The 21,875-nt window shown below is 36.0% G+C and overlaps 10 protein-coding genes, 11 long non-coding RNA genes and 1 pseudogene across 22 annotated transcripts, besides 1 other annotated feature; 12 read left to right on the top strand and 10 right to left on the bottom strand.

Annotated features, from left to right (window-relative positions):
- Positions 1 to 251: 251 nt before the first annotated feature.
- On the bottom strand, positions 252 to 898 carry SPOM_SPCC622.07 (uncharacterized protein; the record flags this gene model as incomplete). Its single annotated transcript, NM_001023169.3, has 1 exon — positions 252 to 898. One exon carries the CDS (start codon positions 896 to 898, stop codon positions 512 to 514), a length of 387 nt encoding a protein of 128 aa, NP_588179.1. The 3' UTR covers positions 252 to 511.
- A 166-nt stretch (positions 899 to 1,064) lies between these two features.
- SPOM_SPCC622.06C (uncharacterized protein) lies at positions 1,065 to 2,307 on the top strand. Its single transcript, NM_001023168.3, has one exon. It carries the CDS (start codon positions 1,211 to 1,213, stop codon positions 1,577 to 1,579), a length of 369 nt encoding a protein of 122 aa, NP_588178.1. The 5' UTR covers positions 1,065 to 1,210; the 3' UTR covers positions 1,580 to 2,307.
- Positions 2,308 to 2,544: 237 nt separating this feature from the next.
- Positions 2,545 to 3,394, top strand: SPOM_SPNCRNA.1193. The gene has a single exon (NR_150051.1). It is a non-coding gene; the product is annotated as a non-coding RNA (long non-coding RNA).
- Positions 3,137 to 3,718, bottom strand: SPOM_SPCC622.04 (uncharacterized protein; the record flags this gene model as incomplete). The annotated part of the gene is made up of 1 exon (NM_001023166.3): positions 3,137 to 3,718. The coding sequence occupies one exon, from the start codon at positions 3,716 to 3,718 to the stop codon at positions 3,296 to 3,298; it is 423 nt and encodes a 140-aa protein (NP_588176.1). The 3' UTR covers positions 3,137 to 3,295.
- Positions 3,719 to 4,027: 309 nt separating this feature from the next.
- On the top strand, positions 4,028 to 5,528 carry SPOM_SPCC622.03C (uncharacterized protein; the record flags this gene model as incomplete). Its single annotated transcript, NM_001023165.3, has 1 exon — positions 4,028 to 5,528. The coding sequence occupies one exon, from the start codon at positions 4,028 to 4,030 to the stop codon at positions 4,424 to 4,426; it is 399 nt and encodes a 132-aa protein (NP_588175.1). The 3' UTR covers positions 4,427 to 5,528.
- SPOM_SPCC622.02 (uncharacterized protein) lies at positions 4,728 to 5,319 on the bottom strand (the record flags this gene model as incomplete). Its single annotated transcript, NM_001023164.3, has 1 exon — positions 4,728 to 5,319. One exon carries the CDS (start codon positions 5,317 to 5,319, stop codon positions 4,936 to 4,938), a length of 384 nt encoding a protein of 127 aa, NP_588174.1. The 3' UTR covers positions 4,728 to 4,935.
- SPOM_SPCC622.01C (uncharacterized protein) lies at positions 5,494 to 6,944 on the top strand. The gene has a single exon (NM_001023163.3). The coding sequence runs from the start codon at positions 5,640 to 5,642 to the stop codon at positions 6,087 to 6,089; it is 450 nt and encodes a 149-aa protein (NP_588173.1). The 5' UTR covers positions 5,494 to 5,639; the 3' UTR covers positions 6,090 to 6,944.
- Positions 6,119 to 6,868, bottom strand: SPOM_SPNCRNA.7356. Its single transcript, NR_196694.1, has one exon. It is a non-coding gene; the product is annotated as a non-coding RNA (long non-coding RNA).
- Positions 6,945 to 6,998: 54 nt separating the features above from the next.
- SPOM_SPNCRNA.7355 lies at positions 6,999 to 8,990 on the top strand. Its single transcript, NR_196693.1, has one exon. It is a non-coding gene; the product is annotated as a non-coding RNA (long non-coding RNA).
- wtf12 lies at positions 7,723 to 8,865 on the bottom strand (annotated as a pseudogene). The gene is made up of 4 exons: positions 8,727 to 8,865; positions 8,223 to 8,495; positions 7,947 to 8,174; positions 7,723 to 7,905 (listed from the first exon to the last, which is right to left on the bottom strand). Coding segments are annotated over exons 1-4 (823 nt in total).
- Positions 8,991 to 9,176: 186 nt separating the features above from the next.
- Positions 9,177 to 9,525: an LONG TERMINAL REPEAT.
- A 48-nt stretch (positions 9,526 to 9,573) lies between these two features.
- Positions 9,574 to 11,016, bottom strand: wtf11 (wtf element Wtf11; the record flags this gene model as incomplete). Its single annotated transcript, NM_001023161.3, has 5 exons — positions 9,574 to 9,951; positions 10,008 to 10,060; positions 10,099 to 10,329; positions 10,377 to 10,697; positions 10,860 to 11,016. 5 exons carry the CDS (start codon positions 11,014 to 11,016, stop codon positions 9,919 to 9,921), a joined length of 795 nt encoding a protein of 264 aa, NP_588172.1. The 3' UTR covers positions 9,574 to 9,918.
- On the top strand, positions 9,587 to 10,379 carry SPOM_SPNCRNA.1192. Its single transcript, NR_150050.1, has one exon. It is a non-coding gene; the product is annotated as a non-coding RNA (long non-coding RNA).
- Positions 11,017 to 11,646: 630 nt separating the features above from the next.
- On the top strand, positions 11,647 to 13,207 carry gst4 (putative glutathione S-transferase). Its single transcript, NM_001023160.3, has one exon. It carries the CDS (start codon positions 11,757 to 11,759, stop codon positions 12,768 to 12,770), a length of 1,014 nt encoding a protein of 337 aa, NP_588171.2. The 5' UTR covers positions 11,647 to 11,756; the 3' UTR covers positions 12,771 to 13,207.
- Positions 13,208 to 13,498: 291 nt separating this feature from the next.
- Positions 13,499 to 14,496, top strand: SPOM_SPNCRNA.7354. The gene has a single exon (NR_196692.1). It is a non-coding gene; the product is annotated as a non-coding RNA (long non-coding RNA).
- A 110-nt stretch (positions 14,497 to 14,606) lies between these two features.
- SPOM_SPNCRNA.7353 lies at positions 14,607 to 14,929 on the top strand. Its single transcript, NR_196691.1, has one exon. It is a non-coding gene; the product is annotated as a non-coding RNA (long non-coding RNA).
- On the bottom strand, positions 14,635 to 14,949 carry SPOM_SPNCRNA.7352. Its single transcript, NR_196690.1, has one exon. It is a non-coding gene; the product is annotated as a non-coding RNA (long non-coding RNA).
- A 136-nt stretch (positions 14,950 to 15,085) lies between these two features.
- SPOM_SPNCRNA.7351 lies at positions 15,086 to 15,331 on the bottom strand. The gene has a single exon (NR_196689.1). It is a non-coding gene; the product is annotated as a non-coding RNA (long non-coding RNA).
- A 40-nt stretch (positions 15,332 to 15,371) lies between these two features.
- On the bottom strand, positions 15,372 to 15,583 carry SPOM_SPNCRNA.7350. Its single transcript, NR_196688.1, has one exon. It is a non-coding gene; the product is annotated as a non-coding RNA (long non-coding RNA).
- Positions 15,519 to 17,851, top strand: ole1 (acyl-coA desaturase). Its single transcript, NM_001023159.3, has one exon. The coding sequence runs from the start codon at positions 16,266 to 16,268 to the stop codon at positions 17,703 to 17,705; it is 1,440 nt and encodes a 479-aa protein (NP_588170.1). The 5' UTR covers positions 15,519 to 16,265; the 3' UTR covers positions 17,706 to 17,851.
- A 455-nt stretch (positions 17,852 to 18,306) lies between these two features.
- Positions 18,307 to 21,690, bottom strand: rsc7 (RSC complex subunit Rsc7). Its single transcript, NM_001023158.3, has one exon. The coding sequence runs from the start codon at positions 21,595 to 21,597 to the stop codon at positions 20,425 to 20,427; it is 1,173 nt and encodes a 390-aa protein (NP_588169.1). The 5' UTR covers positions 21,598 to 21,690; the 3' UTR covers positions 18,307 to 20,424.
- Positions 19,327 to 19,533, top strand: SPOM_SPNCRNA.7349. The gene has a single exon (NR_196687.1). It is a non-coding gene; the product is annotated as a non-coding RNA (long non-coding RNA).
- SPOM_SPNCRNA.7348 lies at positions 19,677 to 20,593 on the top strand. The gene has a single exon (NR_196686.1). It is a non-coding gene; the product is annotated as a non-coding RNA (long non-coding RNA).
- Positions 21,691 to 21,875: the final 185 nt, after the last annotated feature.

Here is a 21,875-nt window from a genome sequence, read left to right as displayed (position 1 = left end):
ATCAGTCAATAAATAGCCATTGCAGTTTATTATTTTTATATTATATCAAAAAATATTAAAACATTATAATAAAATTTTTGCATGGCTCTTAGAAAAGCATTTATCGTAAAATTCGAGTTTGTTGGATTGTAAAATAGTAAAAAAATTCCAAAATATTGAGAATATATTCTGGCAAAAATTTCAGATTATTATACGGGAAAAAAATAGCCATAGAACAATTACAATTGTTACAGAAGTACAGAATTAAAAAACAAAAAATTTCATTACAAACATAGGAAAACTATTTGACACTACCGATACAACCAGCTGACGATGCCGTTGATTCCGTTAAACAAAAGTGTTTGAATTATTTTTAAAATGAATTAAATATATTAGTAAAAAGGTACGAAGAATTGAAGTTTGTTAAGTCTAGCAAAAATTTAGCGATAAACTTCAACAGTAAAAGGATTTGGCTTTACCAAAGGTTGATCATTGCGCTTCAGATCAATTGACTAACCATTTTTGTACTCCTTTAATCCTGTTTATCAAGCTCATCCATAAAGGTTGAAGTGTACTTTGGAGGTTCATTAGATTGACTTTCACCAACGTTCTGGTTCAATGAGTCTGGTTTGTTTAAAAACTCAGACTCAGCATCTGGTTTAGGAATAGAAATATAATAGATAATCACCGTTATTATTATACCTATAACGCCAAGATTCAAAAAAACCCAACAAAAAAAAGAAAAACCATTGTAATTTTTTACATAACACACAATGTCGACAACGTAATTGAGGAAAAGGAAAATAATAGAAATATATAGAAGCCGGTGAATTATCTTATACTTTTCTTTTGCGACCCTTACACACTCTCCGTAGGTTAAATCCTTCTTCACATATAAATGAATGTCCAAGGACGCCATATCGAAACGAAAGAGAAAGAAAGATGCAAATTCAGCTATTGGAAATTAAACTTTATTCTTAATTGTAAACATTTACCAATCTTGAGTCAACAATAGACATAGGAAAATGAAATGCCTTTCCCGAACAGTGAGATTGAAAAGGCTAACTTCTCTTCAAACCCCTGCTAACTACTGCGTGCACAATCTATTAACCACAAATAATGAAATTCAATTAAATTAAGTTTTCAGCTACTGAAAAATCCATTTTTCTTATATTTTCAAATTTCGTGATTTAAAAGTGTTCAATTAACTGCGTTTTGTTAGACGAAAGATATGAGCCCAAAGGAATCCATCGAGTTGCAAGAATTCCAGTCGCTGCTTCAGGACGAAGCATATGAAGAGTTAATTAATAAAAAAACATATGAAGCTATTAAATATCGGAGTAATGATGGTATTTTACCAATTATTATTACTTTATTTATTTTCTCTTTTGTTATAAGTCGAATGATCATATTCTTTATAAGTCTCTTCAACAAAAATACGTACTGTGAACTGCCTGCTGTAGCCGATGCTATCATAAACAGCATAGCTTTAGTGTGTATTATAGTCATACTTTACTTCAGTTCTCGCAAGCTCAACGTTGAGATTCGACGAGGTGAAGTGGAAGACTATCGAGCAAATTTGGAACGAAATCAACGATGAAAAGAACAATTAATTTTTTATATTTGAATTGTATATGGGACTTTATGCATATACCGTTTTGCTAACCTTTGAAAAACTTATCAACCGCAATTCTCTCTAGTTGATAGGAGTTTATGAATTGTAGTAATGAGAAAGAAATTTCAACATCAAGAAAAGGAAGGGAGGAATTAGAGGGTGTTTAATTCTTAAACCATCTAGTTGAGATTGACATTTGACTCGTAGGGAAAACAAAATCGACATCGAATGACAAGCGAAATAGAAAATTAAGATTTACGATGAATATACTTCCTTTACGAAAAATTATTTACATCCATTTATAGGAAGAAAGTATGACTTCATGAAATTTCATTTCGATTTTAATTGCTGAGACTGGATTCTCTAATTTTTTTTTAGGTTCTTCGCTTACATAGTGTAAATAAACACTTGGATAGGCGTATAAAATACAAAACACATCCATAGACATTAAAACACCTAGAACTGAAAACAACCAACGTAAAAAAGGTGAAGGAGAGCGCTGAGAATCAAACAATTTAGGATACAAAAAGCATTCACAAGCATAGTGGATGGATAACACTGCAAAAGAGATAACCATAGTATAACAATGTTCTTTACTTTTGATCAATCTTAGGAGCATCATCTTTAGAACGGCCATACTGTGGCCATGTTTCTTAGTTAAAATGCAATGTGAACGGCACGTGTCACAAGAAACAAGAAAAATAGAACGTTCAAAGACCAAGTAAAAATATTGGCAAAAATTGTGAACGCGGTTTATAGATTAACTCCTTCATTTCGACTCAACGTTCAATGCCTCTATCAATTAAAACGAATACAAATGAATACTTAAACAAGTTTAGCAAGAAATGGAAGCTATTTAAAAAAATGTCCAGCAAAATTCAAAAAATAAAACAGTAAAAAGTGAGGTTTGTGGAAAGAAAAGTCCGTAAATGTAACTCTTAACTAAATTGTGAAACCCCTGGTCTGGTTTAAATATTTAAATCATCAACCACAGAGAAAGATTTTCCTATTATTCGACTTGAATTGATAGCAATATTTCAATCTGATAACTGAATTGATTTTCAGACATTAGAAGAACTTTGTTGACGTGGCTATTTTGCTTGTATCATATATGATGAGTCCAAGTGAATCCATTAAACTGTACGAATTCCAGTCGCTGCATTGAGGTACTGCGTACGAAAAACTGATTGAGAAAAAATCAGATGAAATTTCAAAGGGACATCACGAAAACTATTTATGGTTTGGATTTCTTCCTGGACTATGCTACGTGGATTTCCGCTTACTCATTATGATAGCAATTATGTCTGATGGCTTTAAGTCTCTTAAAACCGTGAAAGTAGATGTGTCAGATTTAACAGTAGATTTCATTCTCAGTTGTTAGCTTGCTATTCTATAATTCTCGAAAGCTCAAATTGAGATTCGACGAGGAGAAGTTGAGGAGTTTCAAAGGGATCTTGAACAAGAGAATAACTTTTCTTCTGATTACATTCAAATGAGTGACATTACACCTGTATACTAATAATTTGAGAATACATTCAATATGGTAGTTCAAAATGGAAAAATAAATAAAATACAAATTCTTTAATTTCTTTTGTTTTAAAGAAAAAAAATTGTCACACCAAGGAAGAATATAAATAATAAACCTATAAACATAACACAAAACAAAAACAAGGTCGATGCAAATGCCAAATGGATACAAAATTAACTAGATTCAAGAATTGTTAAGCCCTCTCGCGTATTTTTTTCTTTTTCTAGTTCAACTGCAGAGGATGAGGCGTACTCTAAAGGTTCATTAGATTGACTTTTAAGGAAATCCTGATTCTTTGACTCTTGCTTCTTTCGATAGTCAGGTTCAGCTTCCGGCTTAGGAATACTATTCAAATAATGAAATCCCATAAAACTTACAAGAAGAATTATTAAAGTCAAGAAAAAATAGACGAATAATAATGAATGACTAAATCCCTCAAAATAATACTTAACATCAACAACACAATTGGCAAAAATTATGAAAAGGAAAACGTACAAGAGCCATTGAGTTTTTTTAAACACATCGTTCGCAACATCTGAACACTCCCTATAGGTAAAATCCTCCTTGATAACTATTTCAATGTCAGGTTGTGTCATGTTGATAAATATAACACAAAATTTAGCAGATATTGGCCAGAAAATGAAAATGCTTTTGCATAAGAAGAATAAATATTTATCAAATAATACAGAATATTTAGGTCGGGATTGTGTAGGCAGAGAAATTGAATATATTGGTTGAATATCAAAATCGTTAAACCTCTGGTCTTGCGCTCCAATTACTCATTAACAACGATTGTCGAAATCCTTTGACTTTTAAGCATTTTATTTCATATTAATATTTTTTCGCAATTTTTCTTGTTTTTAAACGGATTTGTTCAAACTAGCTGTTTTGCCTCCCACAAAAATATGAATCCAAAGAAATCCATTCAACTATGGGAACTCCAGTCGTTACTTAAAGGTGCCACATACAAAAAACTAATTGAAAAGAAAACGTATGAAGCCGGTAAGGAACGAGCTGATAATTATGACTTTTTGTTTATGTCTTTTATCTCCTTCATCGTGTCTTGCCGTCTTTTCATTCTTGTGTTTACTTTCATCTTTAAAGGTTTTCCATCAGCTATTCAAGTAATTGCTATGATCGATGCTGTCGTAAATGCTTTACTCATACTCATAGTACTTGCGATGCTCTTTATAGGTTCTCGTAAACTGACAGTTGAAATTCGACGAGGTGAAGTTGAGGACTTTCAAGAGAATCTTAAAGCAAGAGAAGATACATTCAACTCTTCTCCATATCAGAGGTATTAATAACACCTTCATATATCGCTTTTGGGCACCTATTCCTTTACGCCTGTTTCACTTTGTTATAAAATATTTCGTTTCCATTCCGCTGCCTTTAATCTTATTACTCCTTTAATATTTATTCAACATTTAAGTCACTACTAATCTAAAAATTAACTTAATAATTCAATACTATTTTTATCTAAAACGTATTCGTTTCATAAACTTGTCTCGTAATGCGAAATGGAAGTGTGTTGAATACATCGACCCTGAACGAACTCATCTTCCAAAATTTAGAGCACTGTTCGATATACTGGTTTGTACTATTCCTATATTTTCGACACCTCTTCATATTTCATTTTGAACTTCAATTCATTTAATATATCATTCACAGATTAATTAATAAAATACAAATTATCATCTATTCTACATGTCTGCCTCAAAAACTCGGCTCACAATGTCACCGATTATGGCATTCTCCTTATTATATTAGACAAGCACTTCAAAAACATAATTGAAACAAAATATACGGCCAATTAAGGTGCTTCTTGAGCGGGACTGGACATTTGTTGCATAGGAATTTGCACCAAATCCTCTGGAACGGTGACTTTAAGCGGATGTTTCGACAAGAAATAGTAAAGGATGTTTCCAACAAGCATCAACGTAGAGCACAAAATTATGGGCAACCCGTGCTCCATTGTGTCTTTCCTGGATGAAGGATGCGACATTTCTCGAATGAAAGCGATCAGGCAGTAAATGAACGCAATTCCGAGCCCAGCAAAGTTACTAATCAAAAGAGGAAGTGTGTATTGAAATTTGTTTAAAGAGGACACCCATAACTTGTGAGAAACTTCTGGGTCTGGGGAAGAATTCGGTGTATTATCAATAATTGCTTCAAGTTTCGAGATATTTGCTGCCATCGTGAAACTGTTCAGCAGAAAGAAAAGAATCAAAACAGATGTCCAAGAATAGAAAAAAAGAAAAGAAAATCAAACTGTGAATGTCGCTCCTTCAGCGCTTTCCAACACCGGATTTCTTGCTTCGGGTAGGTAGGGTTCAAGGACATTTTCCACATTTGGGCTAACCGCAGTATCCTCCCTCTTTACTCAGTGTAGCAGCGGGTATAGTGAAAACCACATCGGAATGACGTTGTTGTAATAAAAAATACCTGAAAACTTTACTTTGACTTTTTGAAACGTACTTATTCCTAATTCCTTCCTGTAAATTCACTTTTCCTACGATGACTGTGGATAATGTATTCATCCATGCCGTCCCTCGCGAGCAAATTCGACGACGTTACTCTTACTTCGAAGCATTTGAAAAGAATTGTCATATACAAGGAATTCTTTCAAAACGAGCTCTTTACATGCTAATCCCATGCTTCATGGAGTTTGCGGTTGGCTCCATCGTTTATAGTTTTGGTGTGCCGGGATGGGTGTTGGGAATGAATACTGTGTTGGCGGCTGGATTCCTTGTGATGTTCCTGTTCCTTGTGTGGCCGTGTTTTCAACTTGTAGATGAAAGACAAATTGAGGAACCGGGAGAAGATGAAATGGCGCTCAATGCCGGTGGTTATTATCCTTATGCCGAAGAGGTACCTCCTCCCAGTTATCCATCGCTCGAAGAGGAGAACGAAGGAAACGAAGAAATAGAAGAAAGTGAAGAAATGAACACCCTTTTATCAAAATAAAAAAAGTGGTTCATATGAATGGTGTGACGGTGGCGCTGATTTTCAATCCGACTCAATCCATTCAAATGAGAATTCCGTAAATGCAGTGCAATAAGAAAGCATTGGGAATGTGATTAGCCAACGATATGTCTTACTGTGTTTGATTCTCGTATTTTCATTTAATTTATTGTGTCTCGAAGAACAAAGAGGAAATTACCCGCGATATTTATTTACTTACATTGGCGTTCCCTTTAACTTCCAAAACACTTTTTTTTAATCAAGGAGATTTGGTTTTATTATATTAAATTGTCTTTGTACTTGCAATTATACTTTTTTTCGATTTTTTATTTGTCGTTTACTTCCAACTCAATGAATCATGATCTTTCAAACATAGCTGGCCTCTTCAATCCTTGATGATGCGTGTTTGCATGTATATTTGCATACAATTATCCATATCCTTAGACAAGTACGGGTTATATATAGTATTGAGGCTACATCTACTGCTTGTTTAGCGTTGATAAAATTGATCGCACACATGCATAAGGCCCATTCACCATGCTTGCATAAATCGATTGCAGAGCTTTACCATTGTTTCCGACTAATATAAAACTAAGCAAAGATAGGAATTCCATAATAGCTCAGTTTTTCCACCTCGCAAACATTGCATTTCACTTCCTTTATTTATTTACTCACCTTATACCGAGCGCTCTAATACTGAGATAACGGCTATATTAAGAGTTGCCTTAGCGAAACGGGGTGCAAAACCCATAGTTATCCATGCGTCCCTTTATAAATTTTTTTAATGATGCGCAAAAGTGCAATGGTCTCTGTAATTCCATTACTAAGGTAATGAATTACTATAATATTAATTTTAATAAACAATATTGTGTTGCTTAACATTATCATTACTCTCAAATAGGTTACAAGTAAATTGAGAAATGTGGATTCAATTGTATTGCAAAAAAAATATTGGAATACCAAAAAAAAAATAATAATGTAATAAAAGGGTTTTATACCGAGCAAAAGTAATAGCATTTGCTACGAATTCTTACACTCAGCCAGATGCAAGAATTTGCTTGGATAAAGGAATTGCCGTCAACTTTATTAAGATAACTGATGCATCGATTTTTATCACAATGCTTCCCACCATTTATTAAAGTTTTTTTTAAATAACAAAGTAAAGAGAATAAAAAAATTAAACTCGAATATCATTAAAAAATTAAGAAAATGAGAAAAACGAGTTAGACAAAGATTTGAATGAAACAATGATTGAATATATAATGAGTATGCTAGGACGACTAGAGAGTTTCCCAATTTCATTAGTTAATTATGACAGTTAATTAGTGAACTACTGTTTTCCGAATAAATAAAATCATACTTTTAATCTTCATAAATCGCGTCCATAACAAATTAAAAATTCGATGCCCAGTACATGTTATCCAACATCGCAGAATTTTTTAAGCAAAGCACTTGCTGATCCAATTCGTCAGGAAATGAAATCATGCATTAAAAATACATTTGATATACCCTAAACACATCATGATTTGTTTGGGTAAATCACAATTACAAAGATGCTTCTTCCCATTGCAAATCCTTGTAGAGAAGTCTCATGAGAAAACGCCTTTGTAATTCAATAGTAAAGCTAGCAATATAATTAGGCTTCACTTTCAGGATTCATTTCACGCAATGGAATAGCGGTGTCGCTGTTCGCGTGCTGTCTGGCATCACAATCTGGAGATGATAGCAAACGATTTTCCACAAAATAGTCTCTTTCCATCATTACCATTATCTCCTATTAATCTTTTCATAATGCTTATTCCGATTAATCCAGGTTCCACTATATTGTTAATATAAATTAATGTTTAGTCAATATCGAACCTGTTTCAGCAATAAAACGGGGACGCTCATTACAGCAAAGATAACGTTATTAGCCAAAGAGCATTTGAATCCTCATCTCTCGCCAGAAATGTATCTTAAATTCAATCGTGGTGATCCAGCAAGTATGTTAAATAAAAAGACTTCTGCGAAAACCAGACGCATGGTTTCCCACTTTTCAAGAAATTGCTTACTGCTTTCCACATGCCTTGGTTCAGATTTTCTAGAAGACTGATGAGTTAGTGAAAGAGCGTAATAACACCTTCATTCGTAGCTTACAAATCATAGTAATCAATAGGATTAAACATGTTAAGCCAATTAAAACAAAGAATGCTATTTTGCCAAACGTCGACTTCTCCAACGGGTTTACACAACCCCATGCAGTAAAAAAGACAACACTAACTGCTAGAACTGCTATTAGTAGTCTCAGAAGGGAATATATATTTGGATGCAAATCTTTGAATTCTTGTCTTCTTTCGACATTGGGATTTGCAGTTTCTGTAGGTCCTGTACTTGAATCCTCAGGTACAAGATTAGCAAGTTTCGAAATGTCTGCATTTATAGTTAGCCTGGCGTGTAATATTTAAAGAATGAGTGAAATATATATTCCAATTTTGATAACTTAACGTGAGTTCATAACATGAGTAAATACAATGTGCGCATGTTTGATGATCTAGTGTTGGGGATGCCAACTGTAAACAATGACCACAACCATGTTATTTTAAAGCAACAGCAAGATGTAAGTTTAATTGATTTTTCTTTTTTATTGTTTGCAACGCTTACCTGAATATGGAGGTAGTGTACTCTCACCCTCCGAATTATGTTCTGGGAGTGGTCCTTTTTCCAAATCAATTTCATGTCCTGTCTTCAATTCATCTTCTTCATCTACAGAACTTTTCAAGGAAGTGTAATTATTCTTCATAATAATAAGATCATTCTTTATTTAATAAAATACATGCGCGAATTAATTGCTATAATTGCGACAAACGAAACAGCGAATTCAAGAATATTCGCTCTGTAGTCCAATTCCAATCGCTTTAAAGACTTTTTAACAAAATAATAAAATCGTTCAAACAAATTTCCAACTAATTCCTTCAAACAATGGCATAAAAAAAGAAGAACGAGGCAGTGAATTACTTCTGACACATTTATTTTGTCACTGCCCTTTTTATTCACCCCAACTTAGCTTTCCTTAAACGTTTTTGAGAAGCAAAACGTTGTAGTATAATATAATGTCAGCTACGCAATTTGGTATCTGATTTAAGGATACGTAGTACTGCGGTGAGTTTTCCTTGTGATCTATCATATTACATTACACAGGTTATATGAGTAGCAACTGAGTATAGGTATTGTATTAATTAGGTTATAATGTTACCTATCACTAATATAGCTCATAACTGAACTGAGGAACGAGGTTCAGCAGTAGCTCTATTTATAGTATTCAGATAATATAGATCTTAATAGATTATCATTAAGATCAATCTCAATATCGTATCATGCATGGTACTATATATAATTAGAACATGTGACATATAGTGATACGCAACGTAGTGTATTATAGCGTAGTGTAGTATTGCTGACAGTCACAATGTTTTATTATGCTATTCATTATTTTGTAAACATTAAATTTGTTTGAATTAAAGCATATACAATAAGCGACATGTTTGGTTCATCAGAAAAACCAAAATGGAGGGAAAACCGTACATAGCAAAAGTATTAATGAAACAACTTTTGATCGAGGTTGTGAAGTAATGAATCTTATAATTTCATAAGTTGAGCTAACTGTTTCTGAAAACGGTTATTCTACGTGGTGATCATCATAAAGCTCTCGTATGCAAAAATATAATGAGTAGTTTAAACTAATCGTTAATACTTTCAAGCAATTTGCTAGTCAATGCCATTCGTATGACAGACAAAGTATGCAATAAAATCAAAGGTCGCAACTTGTTTAGTGATCTTATTCATAACGAGAATGCTACAATTCATCTGAATCTTCAAGAAAATACACCTATAAAGTTTTGTTAGTAAAACAACTCATCATAAAATGTCTCCCATGCAACATACCACCGCTTTCAATATCCTTGCGATCCAATCGACACTGCATGATCCTGGTTTTACTACATGGTTAGAATATAATAACAGGTATATAACGAACATGTTTCAAAAATGAAGATAAAGATGCTCATAGTAGCAAAGGAAACATGGGCAAAGAGAGATGTTTTCAACCCCCATTGCTCGCCAAAACTGTCTTTTAGACCTTTTCGCACGAAAAAGCCAATGATGTTGAATATAAGCACTTGAAGGAAAGCAAGAGGCGTGTTTTTCCACTTCTTAAAAATGTGCTTGATTCCATCTTTGCATGCCTTGGTCCAAAAATCATAGTAGCCTAATGAATTAGTTATTGAGTATAGTACAATTCCATGTCTCACTTACGCATTAAAATAAACAAAAGAGCAAGGCTAGCACAGAACCACGATAAACGTTGCATTACGTGTAAATCGTCCATAGAAACCATGTTATACTGTAGACAACCAAAGATAACAAGATCAAATATACAGACTATGGAAATAGATATCACAAAAACAAATAACAGAGGCACCTCATTACTATACACCTTATTAGATGAACAAGTTTTCCGACATTTAGGAGGAGAGTTGCTATTGTCATGGCCTACAGAGGTCGTGGATTCATTGTGATTGAACGTTTGCGCTTCAAGGTCCATCGTAGGATCAGGATTGATTAAATATGAAGAAGCTACGAATAGTTAATACAAATGAAAAAATTAGTTCATTGGGAAAGGAAGACGAACGTGCGTGCTATTCTAGAGTTGATTGCACATAACGTTCACTAACAGTTAGACAAGAAGTAAAACTTTCTTTACTATTGCATTTTTTTATGATAAACAATAAACCGTACCTGAATTTGAAGGCAAACCGCTCTCATTCTCCGAATTGTATTTTAGAGGTAAACCTTTTTCCAAGTCAATATCATTTCCTAAATCAACTCCATTTTCCGATTCCATTTTCTCTTCCACATCTACCGAACTTGTCAAGGGAACGTAATTGCTGTTCATTTTCAAGGAAAGGATAACTTGTAAGTTCAATTAGATTTATGCACAAATATACTTTAATTGCTAGATCAAGACAAAACAAAATAGAGAAATCTAAAAATCAACCTGTAACTGAATTCCACTAGTTTTCAACGACTTTTAACAAACCAAGCAAGTCGGTCAAATAAGTTTTTTCAAATAACGGCATTCATGAAAAAGGAAAAAGGAACAACACTCAATGAGGCATTGCATTTCTTTACTGACACCATCATTTTGTCACAATGATTTTTTTGTTTATTTCGCTGTGTGTAACGATCGATGGTCGATCATCCAAACGCTATATCGGGGTTTACTGCTAACTAAAGCAATCCGTAAACTGCTCGCTACGTAAAGTAATTTGTGTTGCTGTAAGGTTGTAAGGCAACTGAACGTCCAACATAGAGGGCGAGTGTGAATGCAAGTAACGAGCTAAAGCGATGCGAGGCATTACCATTCTAAAATCTTGCAACGTATTTCTTAAAGTACTTTGCCATTTTCATTTAACAACGTACACGGTATGCATCGCAATTCTTCAACATCCCAGCACCTTTTACTTCGTTAAACTTCCACTCTTTCTTCTAATTTATCTTCCACAATGAAATCAGTCTTACTAATAATGAATGGATGAATGGCCATGTGGATGGGGAACGATACAATCCCAACCATGGACCCCATGACACCATGCTTACTCATGTACTTGCCATTTGCCTCTGTATAAATTCGGCATGGATTTGCTTTGCAGAAAATTTTCACGTTTGACGAATCGAGTGGTACAGCAACGTTTTTTCATCAGAACCATGTCCAACACTCATATTACCGATTGGAGCTCAAAGGATGGCGAATTTCGAAGACAAGTATCTTCCTTTCGAGAGAGAATCTCACCTGAGCACAAGTATTTCCAGCCAGAAAAGGACCGTTATCATCTTTACGTGAGTTATGCATGTCCTTGGGCTCATCGAACACTGATTGTACGAAAACTCAAGGGTCTAGAAAATGTGATCCCTGTGCATGTGGTAGGCTGGCTTATGGGACCGAACGGGTGGAACTTTGATAAGGAGAACGATAGTACAGGGGATCCCTTGTACAACAGTCCGTACCTTCGCAATCTATACTTTCGCGCCGATCCCAATTACAATATGCGGTTTACAGTGCCGGTGCTGTGGGATTCCAAGTACAACACGATAGTGAACAACGAGAGTGCAGAAATCATCCGTATGTTTAATGATGCCTTTAACGAGGTAATTGAGGATGAGGAGAAGCGGGTGGTCGATTTGTATCCATCGTCGCTGAGGACGAAGATTGACGAGTTGAACGACTATTTCTACGATACCGTCAATAACGGCGTCTACAAGACGGGGTTTGCCACGACGGCAGAGGCGTACGAGAAGAACGTGCGCGTTGTGTTTCAAGGGCTCGATCGACTGGAGCAGGTTTTGAAGGAAAGCAAAGGACCGTTTCTTCTTGGAGATCATTTGACAGAGACGGATGTGCGATTGTATACGACGATTGTACGCTTTGACCCGGTATATGTACAACACTTTAAATGCAACATTGGTACCATTCGTCACAACTATCCTCATATCAATCAATGGTTGAAAAGACTATACTGGAAGCATCCGGCGTTTCATGAAACTACAGATTTTAAACACATCAAATGTCATTACACCCAAAGTCACACCCAAATCAATCCATTAGGCATTACTCCTCTTGGACCCATTCCCAATGTCGAATATTTTTGAGTTTATTTTTTTTGAAGAAATTCCAACAAGTTGGAATTTGGGTTGAACGATTGGTTATGGGGTTGAAAATTCCAATTCAACGAGTTGGATTGGAATTTTTGTTTTGTTTTGTTTGGATGCGTGCTTTTTGTGTGCAATACCAATGTCTCTGCGGGTTTTTCGTTTACGAAACGTTAAACTAGTTAAGCTTCAACCGACCGAATTGTTTGAAAAGAGAGAAGAAGATGCTTAAAAAGTACCGAGTGATATTTCCGCTAAACAAGTACAATGGGAGGTTGACGAGAAGAATGTAAAATGCGAGTGTGGTGCGAGTGCGAGTGTGAGTGCGAAAGCGAATGCAAATGCAAATGCAGATGCGACATAGAAAAGAACGTAAAAAGTAAACACACAGCAATTACAAAGGAAATGAAAAGTAAATAAAATAGGTAAAATAAAGCTAATGCTAATGCTATTCCAAACAGTGCAAGACAGTATCGTATTGGATTTGTATTGAGAAAGGAATTGTAAAGAAACAGTAAAAGAGAGTTGTTTTCAAAACAAGTTCAAGTTGGATTTGACATATCCCTTAACGAAACCGAAATGGAAACCGAAAACCAACCGAACCCCAAACCGAACCCCAAACCGAAACCGAAACCGAAACCAAAATCCAATCCCTATCCCAATCCAATCCAATCCAATCTCTACCCCGTTTTAACGAGTTGCAATTTCCACCTAAAAAAGATTTTCCGCGTAAAAGAAAAAAAAAGTGGGAAATTCTATAAATAGTACACCTTTTGACCGCTTCCTTACGTCTCCTTAAGCCTGAAGTTCTCGTCCATCCGCTGATCGTGCTTTTGTCCACAAAATGCCCCGCCGTTATCAATGAGTCTGTGATTGGCTACAAGAACTTGTCCTGTCAGGTTCCCACGGCAAGCCTCCCAACCACCGAAGGGGTGTGGCAATTGTTCCCCTCGTTTGGGATCTGTGTGGACGGGGATTGGTGGAGGGCTACTTTAGTGCAGAATCTTAAAACTCCACCAAAGTACACAAAAGCTCGTTAAGATAAGGAGGAGGTCCAATGAAGCGTTAAGGAAAGCGAGGCGAGAGTCAAAGTCAGGTGGACAGGGGAAGAGGAGAGAGAAACAAACGAAAAGAGGATTTTGAAGAAACCAAGTGAAAAGAAAATGAAAAAGAAATGGAATGAAAGAAAAGAAAAAGAAATGAATATGGAAATATCGTTGATTGTTTGGAATGGATTGTTGTTAATTTTAGTAATGTTGATTTTTAATAATGTTAATTTTAGTATGCTTGATTGTCGAGTATTTACTGGCTTGGCTTTAAATTGTGTTGTCGATATTGTTGATATGATCGATTGATTGTTGTAATGTAATCAATATTGAAAATCCATTTTTAACTCTCTCTACAAATGCTCACCCTGGCTCATCTATGCTTGCTTTTTTACTGACACTTGCCTCTTTCTCACTTGTCCTAGTCGTTTACGTAGTAGACTTTTAGATTTCGTGGTAGTTTGAATTTCGTGGCGATTTTGCGATTTCCATTCAACTAATTTTGCTTTTTGCTTTTTGCCATTTTATTTTTATTTTTTTCGTTTTTTTCTTTTTATTTTCTTCTTTTTCTTTTATTTTCTTTCCTTCTTTCCTCTCGGTTTCACTGGGCTAGACAGCGCGGTGCGGTGCGGTGCGCTACTTCATTGCCAATATGTGTGCAATCCATAATGTTGGAATTTCTATACTATTAGCAAAGGTTTGTTTCATAGTATTCATGTTGATCATTTCAATTTCCATTTCTATTTCATTTTTTGTTATTCTAATTTCATTTTTTGTTATTCTAATTTTATTTTATTCTATTCTAATTCTAATTCTAACTCTAATTCCTTGTCATTTGTATTACATTACATTACATTACATTACATTACATTACATTTCACTTTTTTTTTTCTTTTTTTTTTTTTTTGGTTATTTTCATTGCTTTCTCTACTCCTCCACTCCCGCTTATCAGATCCTTCTTCCCTTGACGATTTGAGCGTTGGCAAAAAACCCAAAGATAAACATCAAGTCAAAACCGCAATCTTTTCTACAAACAGCGAAACGAAACGAAGCACAAATGCCCAAATTCGCTACCCAAACTCATCCTTTGTTTAGATAAAACAGTGTCCCAAAAAAAAAACCTCCAAAAAAAACAAAAACCATCCAAATTTTCAAAAACGAAAAAAAAAAAAAAAAAAAAAAAACAAAAAAATCGAAAAACCCACAAAACTTCAATGTTTCCCCAAATTTTCAATTCCTTTTTTACATTTTAAAACATTTTCAAATATAATTTTACATTTATAATCATAAAACCTTCTTGCTTCTCTCTCTTTTCATCCATTTTTTCTGCCTACTCGCTTTCTTTTTTGCCTACTCTTCTTCCCTTCCTCCACATATCTCCCATCGATTTCCGCCGTTCTTTCGCCCATCCCCATCAAACCAATCCGTCCAAATTCATTGCCGCTTCGCATTTTCCTCCAAACCCTTCCCCCCCTGAGCCTTCGGACGCCTTTCCCCCTAGGGTAAACTTGCATTTTATCCTCTCTTTCTATTATCGGCGCGCTGATTAGCACCGCTACGTTACCCTGGTTTTGCTTCCCAACTTGCCGTCCTTTTTCGCCATAGACTCCTCCTCACGTAAACCCTAACCTAAGTTGACTCAACGTCATTTCGTCTCACGCTTCGCTATATAAGGATGGGCATCCCCCATACTTGCTTGTCCGTCATCTTAGCTCTTCTCCATATCAGCCAAAGACGATTCCCAACTGTATCGAGGATCAGTCTGGTTGTTTGTACAGAGCACGTTTATTTTGCCTGCTTGTTTAACCCTGGTATTCCATTTTTTTTTACCTCCACCCACATATCCTCCCATTTACGTGGAATAGATTAGGAAATCGGAACGAGAAAATTATATCAAATTGAAATCAAACAAAATAAAATCAAATCAAACAATTAAATTACATTACATTTAATTCTTTGATTTTTTCCTTTTTTTTTTTTTGATTTTTGATTGATTCGAACCTTTTTATCGAAATTCTTACAGCTCCTTTGATTCTCTTTTGATTGGTGCTTGTTTTTTTTCTCTACCTATAAATTAGAATCTCGTTGTATCTTTGATTATACAACTTTGTTTATTTTATTTTTTTTGTGCCTCTCTAGCCTTTTGTCGTGTGCTAGTATCGAAAAAGTTTTTTTTTTCTTTACTGCCTCTTCATTTTTTCCCTTCTACATTCAGTTTTAGGTTTTTTTGCGAGAATACGTAAAAAACCCTTATACTACTTGTACGTCTGGAAACATCGCTTAACTTCTTGAATTCTTCCTTTTTCTAGAATTCTTCTTTTTTTGTTTTGTGGTGCCTGTAGACCTTTTTCCAAGTCTTTGTTTATAAAGAACCAAGTTTGGAACTAGTTTTTTTTTCTATATTTCTTCTCACTTTCCTTTTTTTTTATTATTATTTTTTCTTCACAATATGACTGCTCCTTCTGCAACTGCTTTCTCCTCCGCTACCACTCAGCCCACCACTGAGGGTAACGCTTCTATGCGCAAGCGTACTATTCCTGTCGTCCCCAGCGTTCCCGAACGCAAATGGGATCCCAAGGCCCCCAAGCATATCCAAGAACAACCTTGGACCATGCAAAACTGGTGGAGACATTTGAATTGGCTTCATTGTATGCTTATCTTTGGTCTTCCCATGATCGCCATCTATGGTGTCTTTACCACTCCCTTACAAACCAAGACTTTGATTTTCGCCATTATATACTACGCCTACTCTGGTTTGGGTATCACTGCCGGTTACCATCGTCTCTGGTCTCATCGTGCTTACAAGGCTAAGAAGCCTTTGGAATACTTTTTGGCTGCCGGTGGTGCTGCTGCCTTTGAGGGCTCCATTCGTTGGTGGTCTCGTGACCATCGTGCTCACCACCGTTACACCGATACCGACAAGGATCCCTACAACGTCAAGAAGGGTTTCTGGTATGCTCATGTCGGTTGGATGATCATCTTGCAAAACCCCCGTCGTATTGGTCGCTCCGATGTCTCCGATTTGAACTCGGATCCCTTTGTCATGTTCAACCACCGTCACTTCTTGCCCATTGCTAGCTTCATGGCCTTCATCTTCCCTTCTCTCTTCTGCGGTTTGTTGTGGGGTGATTACCGTGGTGGTTATTTCTATGCCGGTGTCTGCCGTTTGGTCTTTGTTCACCACGCTACCTTCTGTGTTAACTCTCTTGCTCACTTGATCGGTAGCCAACCCTTTGACGACACCAACAGTGCCCGTAACCACTTCATCACCGCCTTGGTCACTCTTGGTGAGGGCAACCACAACTACCACCATGCTTTCCCCAACGATTACCGTAACGGTCTTAGATGGTACGAATATGATCCCACCAAGATCTTCATCTACATTGCCAGTCTCTTTGGTCTTGCCTACAACCTCAACACTTTCCCTGACAACGAAATCCAAAAGGGTATTGTTCAACAAAAGCAAAAGGTTTTGGACCGCTGGCGTGCCAAGCTTAACTGGGGTATTCCTCTTGAACAACTTCCCGTCATGGAATTCGAAGACTTTTTGGAGCAAAGCAAGACTCGTCCCTTGGTTCTCATCAATGGTGTTGTTCACGACATGACCGGTTTCGAGCACCCAGGTGGTCAAGGCCTTTTGCGTTCTGCTTTCGGTAAGGATGCCACTGCTGCTTTCAACGGTGGTGTTTATGACCACACTAATGGTGCCCACAACTTGCTTTCCACTTATCGTGTCGCCGTTGTTCGCGGTGGTATGGAGGTTGAGGTGTGGAAGTCTGGTGCCGGTGCCCAACTCCCTATGAAGGATACCCAAGGACAAAAGATTGTTCGCGTTGGTGAGCAAATTACTCGTATTCAGCCTCCCATCGAGGCTGCTGCCGCTAACTAAATGAGGTCTGTATTTTTCTTTCATGTTCTCTATTCTCTTGTTTCTCTAATTATTCCTCGGGATGTTTAAGTTTTTCTGTTTAATTCTTTTAACAACTAGCAATAATATAATGCATTTTTAATCCTTTTAAAATTCTTTATAAAAAATCTGTTTTGTATGATGATTGTTAATTAAAGTAATGAATGATTATTTGGGTTTTACAGCGGTAGTCGTTATTGAATGAATACGATGTAGGGATTTTGAATAGAGTCGTTTTCGAAAGTAACTCTTTTTACTTCAGTCAACTTACAGTGCTTAGACTTTTAATTTCTCATAATTAAACAATTTAAATTATCAACACAAAACAGCTTGTCGAGACGAAATGAGTATGGTAGTTAAAACTTTGAAAATTCGAGATTCTCGTTTCTTTTTTATTATTATTGCTTATTTAATTATCTATTTTTGTTTCATCTCAAGTTATAAAAGTTAAATTCTTCTTTATTGCAATTGTAAGCTACTGGACACTATTTATTCTTTTGCACAAAGTTAAAAGAAATTGAGCGGGCATTTCCATTTTTGTTGTTCTCAACAATACTATACAAGTCACTTTACAAAAATGGTATTAGGCGGGATACGTGTACATTTTATTTGTAGACTCAAAATTGTATATAAAAATTCATTCTTCATACTACGGCTTTTTCAGAAATCTCTCAATATTCATCTAGCTCATGTTTTTTGCAAAGAATATTGAGTTTATAAGTACCAAAAATAAACACGACACAAACAACTATGAAGTTTATGCTGTTCAGTATTATGTCAGTTCCGGCAGACGGCGTGCTCCAACCTTGGTCCACTGTTAACTTTATACAAAATATGAGCAAGATGAATGCACTTTAAAAATTTGAAGGTCCCAAAAATGTAAAATTAATAACATAATCCTCAAATCAATTATTGGCAGCTCCTTAGGTTTTCTAGTCAACCAAATTCCTCATAAGCAATGCCTTGAGCCAAAGAGTCAGACCGATGATGAAAATATATCTAATGATCCTCTATAAATACACTCCAGTCTTTATGACTGAACCTGATCAACGTCACGGAATGAATGCCAAATAAGTTTTATTGCGGTGATTAGCAATTCACATTGAGCTTCTTCCTTCTGAGATTTTTTTTCTTTGGTAATTTCCTAAAAGCTAATTTTGTAAGTTTAACAGCTTATGTGTTCTCATACTTCACCACCCATTCTATGGAAACTTGAATTTCGTTAATTTTTCCATTAAAGCTAGTATGCTGAAGCGTTGTTTCTTAGAAAAACATTGAATAAGGTGACTAAATGATTGAATTTATACGTTATTTTTCTTCAATTTCTGTCCGTCAAAATATCTTGTAAAATAATCCATTACTTCTCTAGTGATTTCAATATCGAACTTTTTAAGAGTATAAAAAATCATGGCAATAATAGATACAATATTGATAGTGTTAAAGATGAAATCGGCAACAGCAACGAGTGATAAATCTGTACCATTTTCCAGATTCGATGATTCAATAGTTACTATAAAAATGATAAAGCGGTAAAGCACATTGTATCCGCAATGAAAAGAGATAAAAACAGTAAAATTATCAGTTTGGTCTTTTATAGAATAATAACTTTGTTTGTCAATCCATTCTCTGCACTCGACGTTTGGAAGTTGTGATCGAAATTCTTGCAGTTAAATGGATCCTCTTGCACTCATTGCTTCGTAATCAAAACAGACTAAGTAAACAAAAAATCTTAGGACACAAGGAAATGGATGAATGTAAAATGCCAAAAAAATCATAGCTTTCAGTCCATAGAAGATTTATTACGTCGAATGATCTCACTATTTAATATTGATGAGATACATTTTGCGACACACCTTGGACTTGAAAATTAGTCCATTCTTTTTTTTTTATTTGTCGTGAAGAGCCATTTTTTTATTTACCGTTCTCGTCTGCTTAAAACGCTCTTTTTTTTTGAAGCACGTTACACGAATATCTACTTCTCTCGGTTTCATCATCATGGCAGGGTACGACAGGATAGCAGTAAGAGGTGAGCTCACATATAAAATGTACACCCAGGCGACGATGAAGAAGTTTATCATTCTTCGACAATTCGGGTATGTTTTCCTTGTCCTCCACTTGGTTGCTTATATTGTCGACCTGGTGTATTATTTGAAGGGATTCAATGGTTTTTTCTTTATAATGTGGATGGTGATCGGTTTTGCTTATTTAATATTCATTATAACAGCAATCGTTCTTCTCACAAATACTCCTTCGCCAAAGCCACGTTTTGACTTACCTAAAGTTTTTAACCTACGACCTGACCATGCCCAATAATTCATCAAACAATCCTCCATAATATTCTTCGCCCTCGGCTGGACCGATTAGGACAAGTGAGAGGATACAAGCTAATCGATTGGTTTCGGTTGGTAAACGTTTCATTCAATGGAAACGTCGCGCCATCATTTCTTTAATAGTTTTGTTGAATGTACATCTGATTTTTGTAGACAATATCTTTTTTTCCGCTTTACTAAGCAAAAACAAAGTACTAAAGTAATTGATTAACAAGTTTTGGATTTCGTTAACGCATGTTTTCTCCGTAAATAACTCGAGTAAGAAGATAATTCGGGCTTACGTCGTACGTGTGATAAATGACTGTATACAATCTGAAAATTAATATTATAAAACATCCAAAACAAAATAGGATTAAAAGAAAACGAGCACTCTAGTACATGCTATTCAAACGAATACTACGAATCTCTTGTTCTTGACGTTTGCGAATAGCCTCTTGAACGTGGAGTGGACAACTCGCATAAACGGAGGGAGGGATATTTGCAATAGACACCTGTGGAGCCACATCCGAGTTAAGAGCAACGAGAATATCCAATTTAGGTGCAGGACATTCCGTACCAGTCTTTGCCTGAATCCAATGGGTTTTTGTAGGTTGGGTATTAAGGGGAACATGCAACAAGTTAGTATGTGGTTCAAAATAACCGATATCCTGTTTTTGAACAAGGTATTTTGTAATATCATTATTGTAAGCTGCAGTTGCTTTAGCATGTTGAAAAAGCCATGTGGCATCTTTTGGAGGTTCCTTTTTTCTTTTTCGAGCAGCTGCAGGCAGCTGAGCTTCTAGTGAAGGCTGCGGGTGATATACTGCACTAGCTCCATGCCAAGCGACGTATTGATTTCGATTGTATGGCATACCGGGAGGAGGCAATTTATCGTCTGGATCAGCTAATTCTCCTTCGACGAAACCACGAGCGCGGAATTCTCCTTCCCAGTAATCGTCTACAATTCGTCGACCACCAACGATGATTCTAGCACCAAATTCACGAAAGATAGAACGAGCAGCAACAATACCTACCGCACGGCCTTTGTAAGAATGAGGAATAATATTTCGTTCAATAAGGTCCCATTTCTCAGAATCATCAACAATAATTTTATGCAGTGAACGATGCTTCAAAAATAATAAATACGAATCTCTATAGCCCATTGCTCTCGCTGGTTCGGTGGAAAGCATATACAATCGATTACCACGACCTAAGCACGTGAACGTTCGACATCTATACTCTCGACCGCCATTCAAATACCCCAATTCATTCACTTTTTTCTCTCCTTCTGGATCTACTACACCAAAGTTTAGCTCATCATCTTCCAAAGTAGCCCGATGTGAGTACAAATCCTTCGGTACTACTGTTGAGCTAGAAGACGGCGCTGAAACTCTAGGGCGAGTATTACGATTTCTACGACGCGTACGCCCAGAGTATTCTTCATCATCATCATCACTACTTCCATATGCGGCGTAACTACCCTTAGGAGGGCGTCCTCTTCGCTTCTTCGAGCTTACCGTGTGATTTGTAGGAGTGGAAGCATCGGAGCCAGCCGTAGAATCCATACTTTAATTGCAAGGTGTTTATTCCATAAACAGTTCAATCTTATCGTACTGAATAGCACTGTGTTAAAAATTGCTTTTTTTGGTGGTGAGTTTGGTTATAGTTAGCACAACTACCACTAAACCCATCCTACTGTTAGTAACGCATACCTTGGTGCTACATGTTATACTGATACAAGCAGCCTACTATTTAGATAACTAAATATCAAAAGCATATTGGCGGAAACAATAAGAGTAAGAATGATGATCGTCTTCCTAGATGCAGGATTGAAAACACCTAA

Source organism: Schizosaccharomyces pombe (assembly GCF_000002945.2).
Source record: "Schizosaccharomyces pombe strain 972h- genome assembly, chromosome: III".
In the NCBI taxonomy this organism is placed as follows: domain Eukaryota; kingdom Fungi; phylum Ascomycota; class Schizosaccharomycetes; order Schizosaccharomycetales; family Schizosaccharomycetaceae; genus Schizosaccharomyces; species Schizosaccharomyces pombe.
This window is presented reverse-complemented; position numbering and strand designations above follow the sequence as displayed.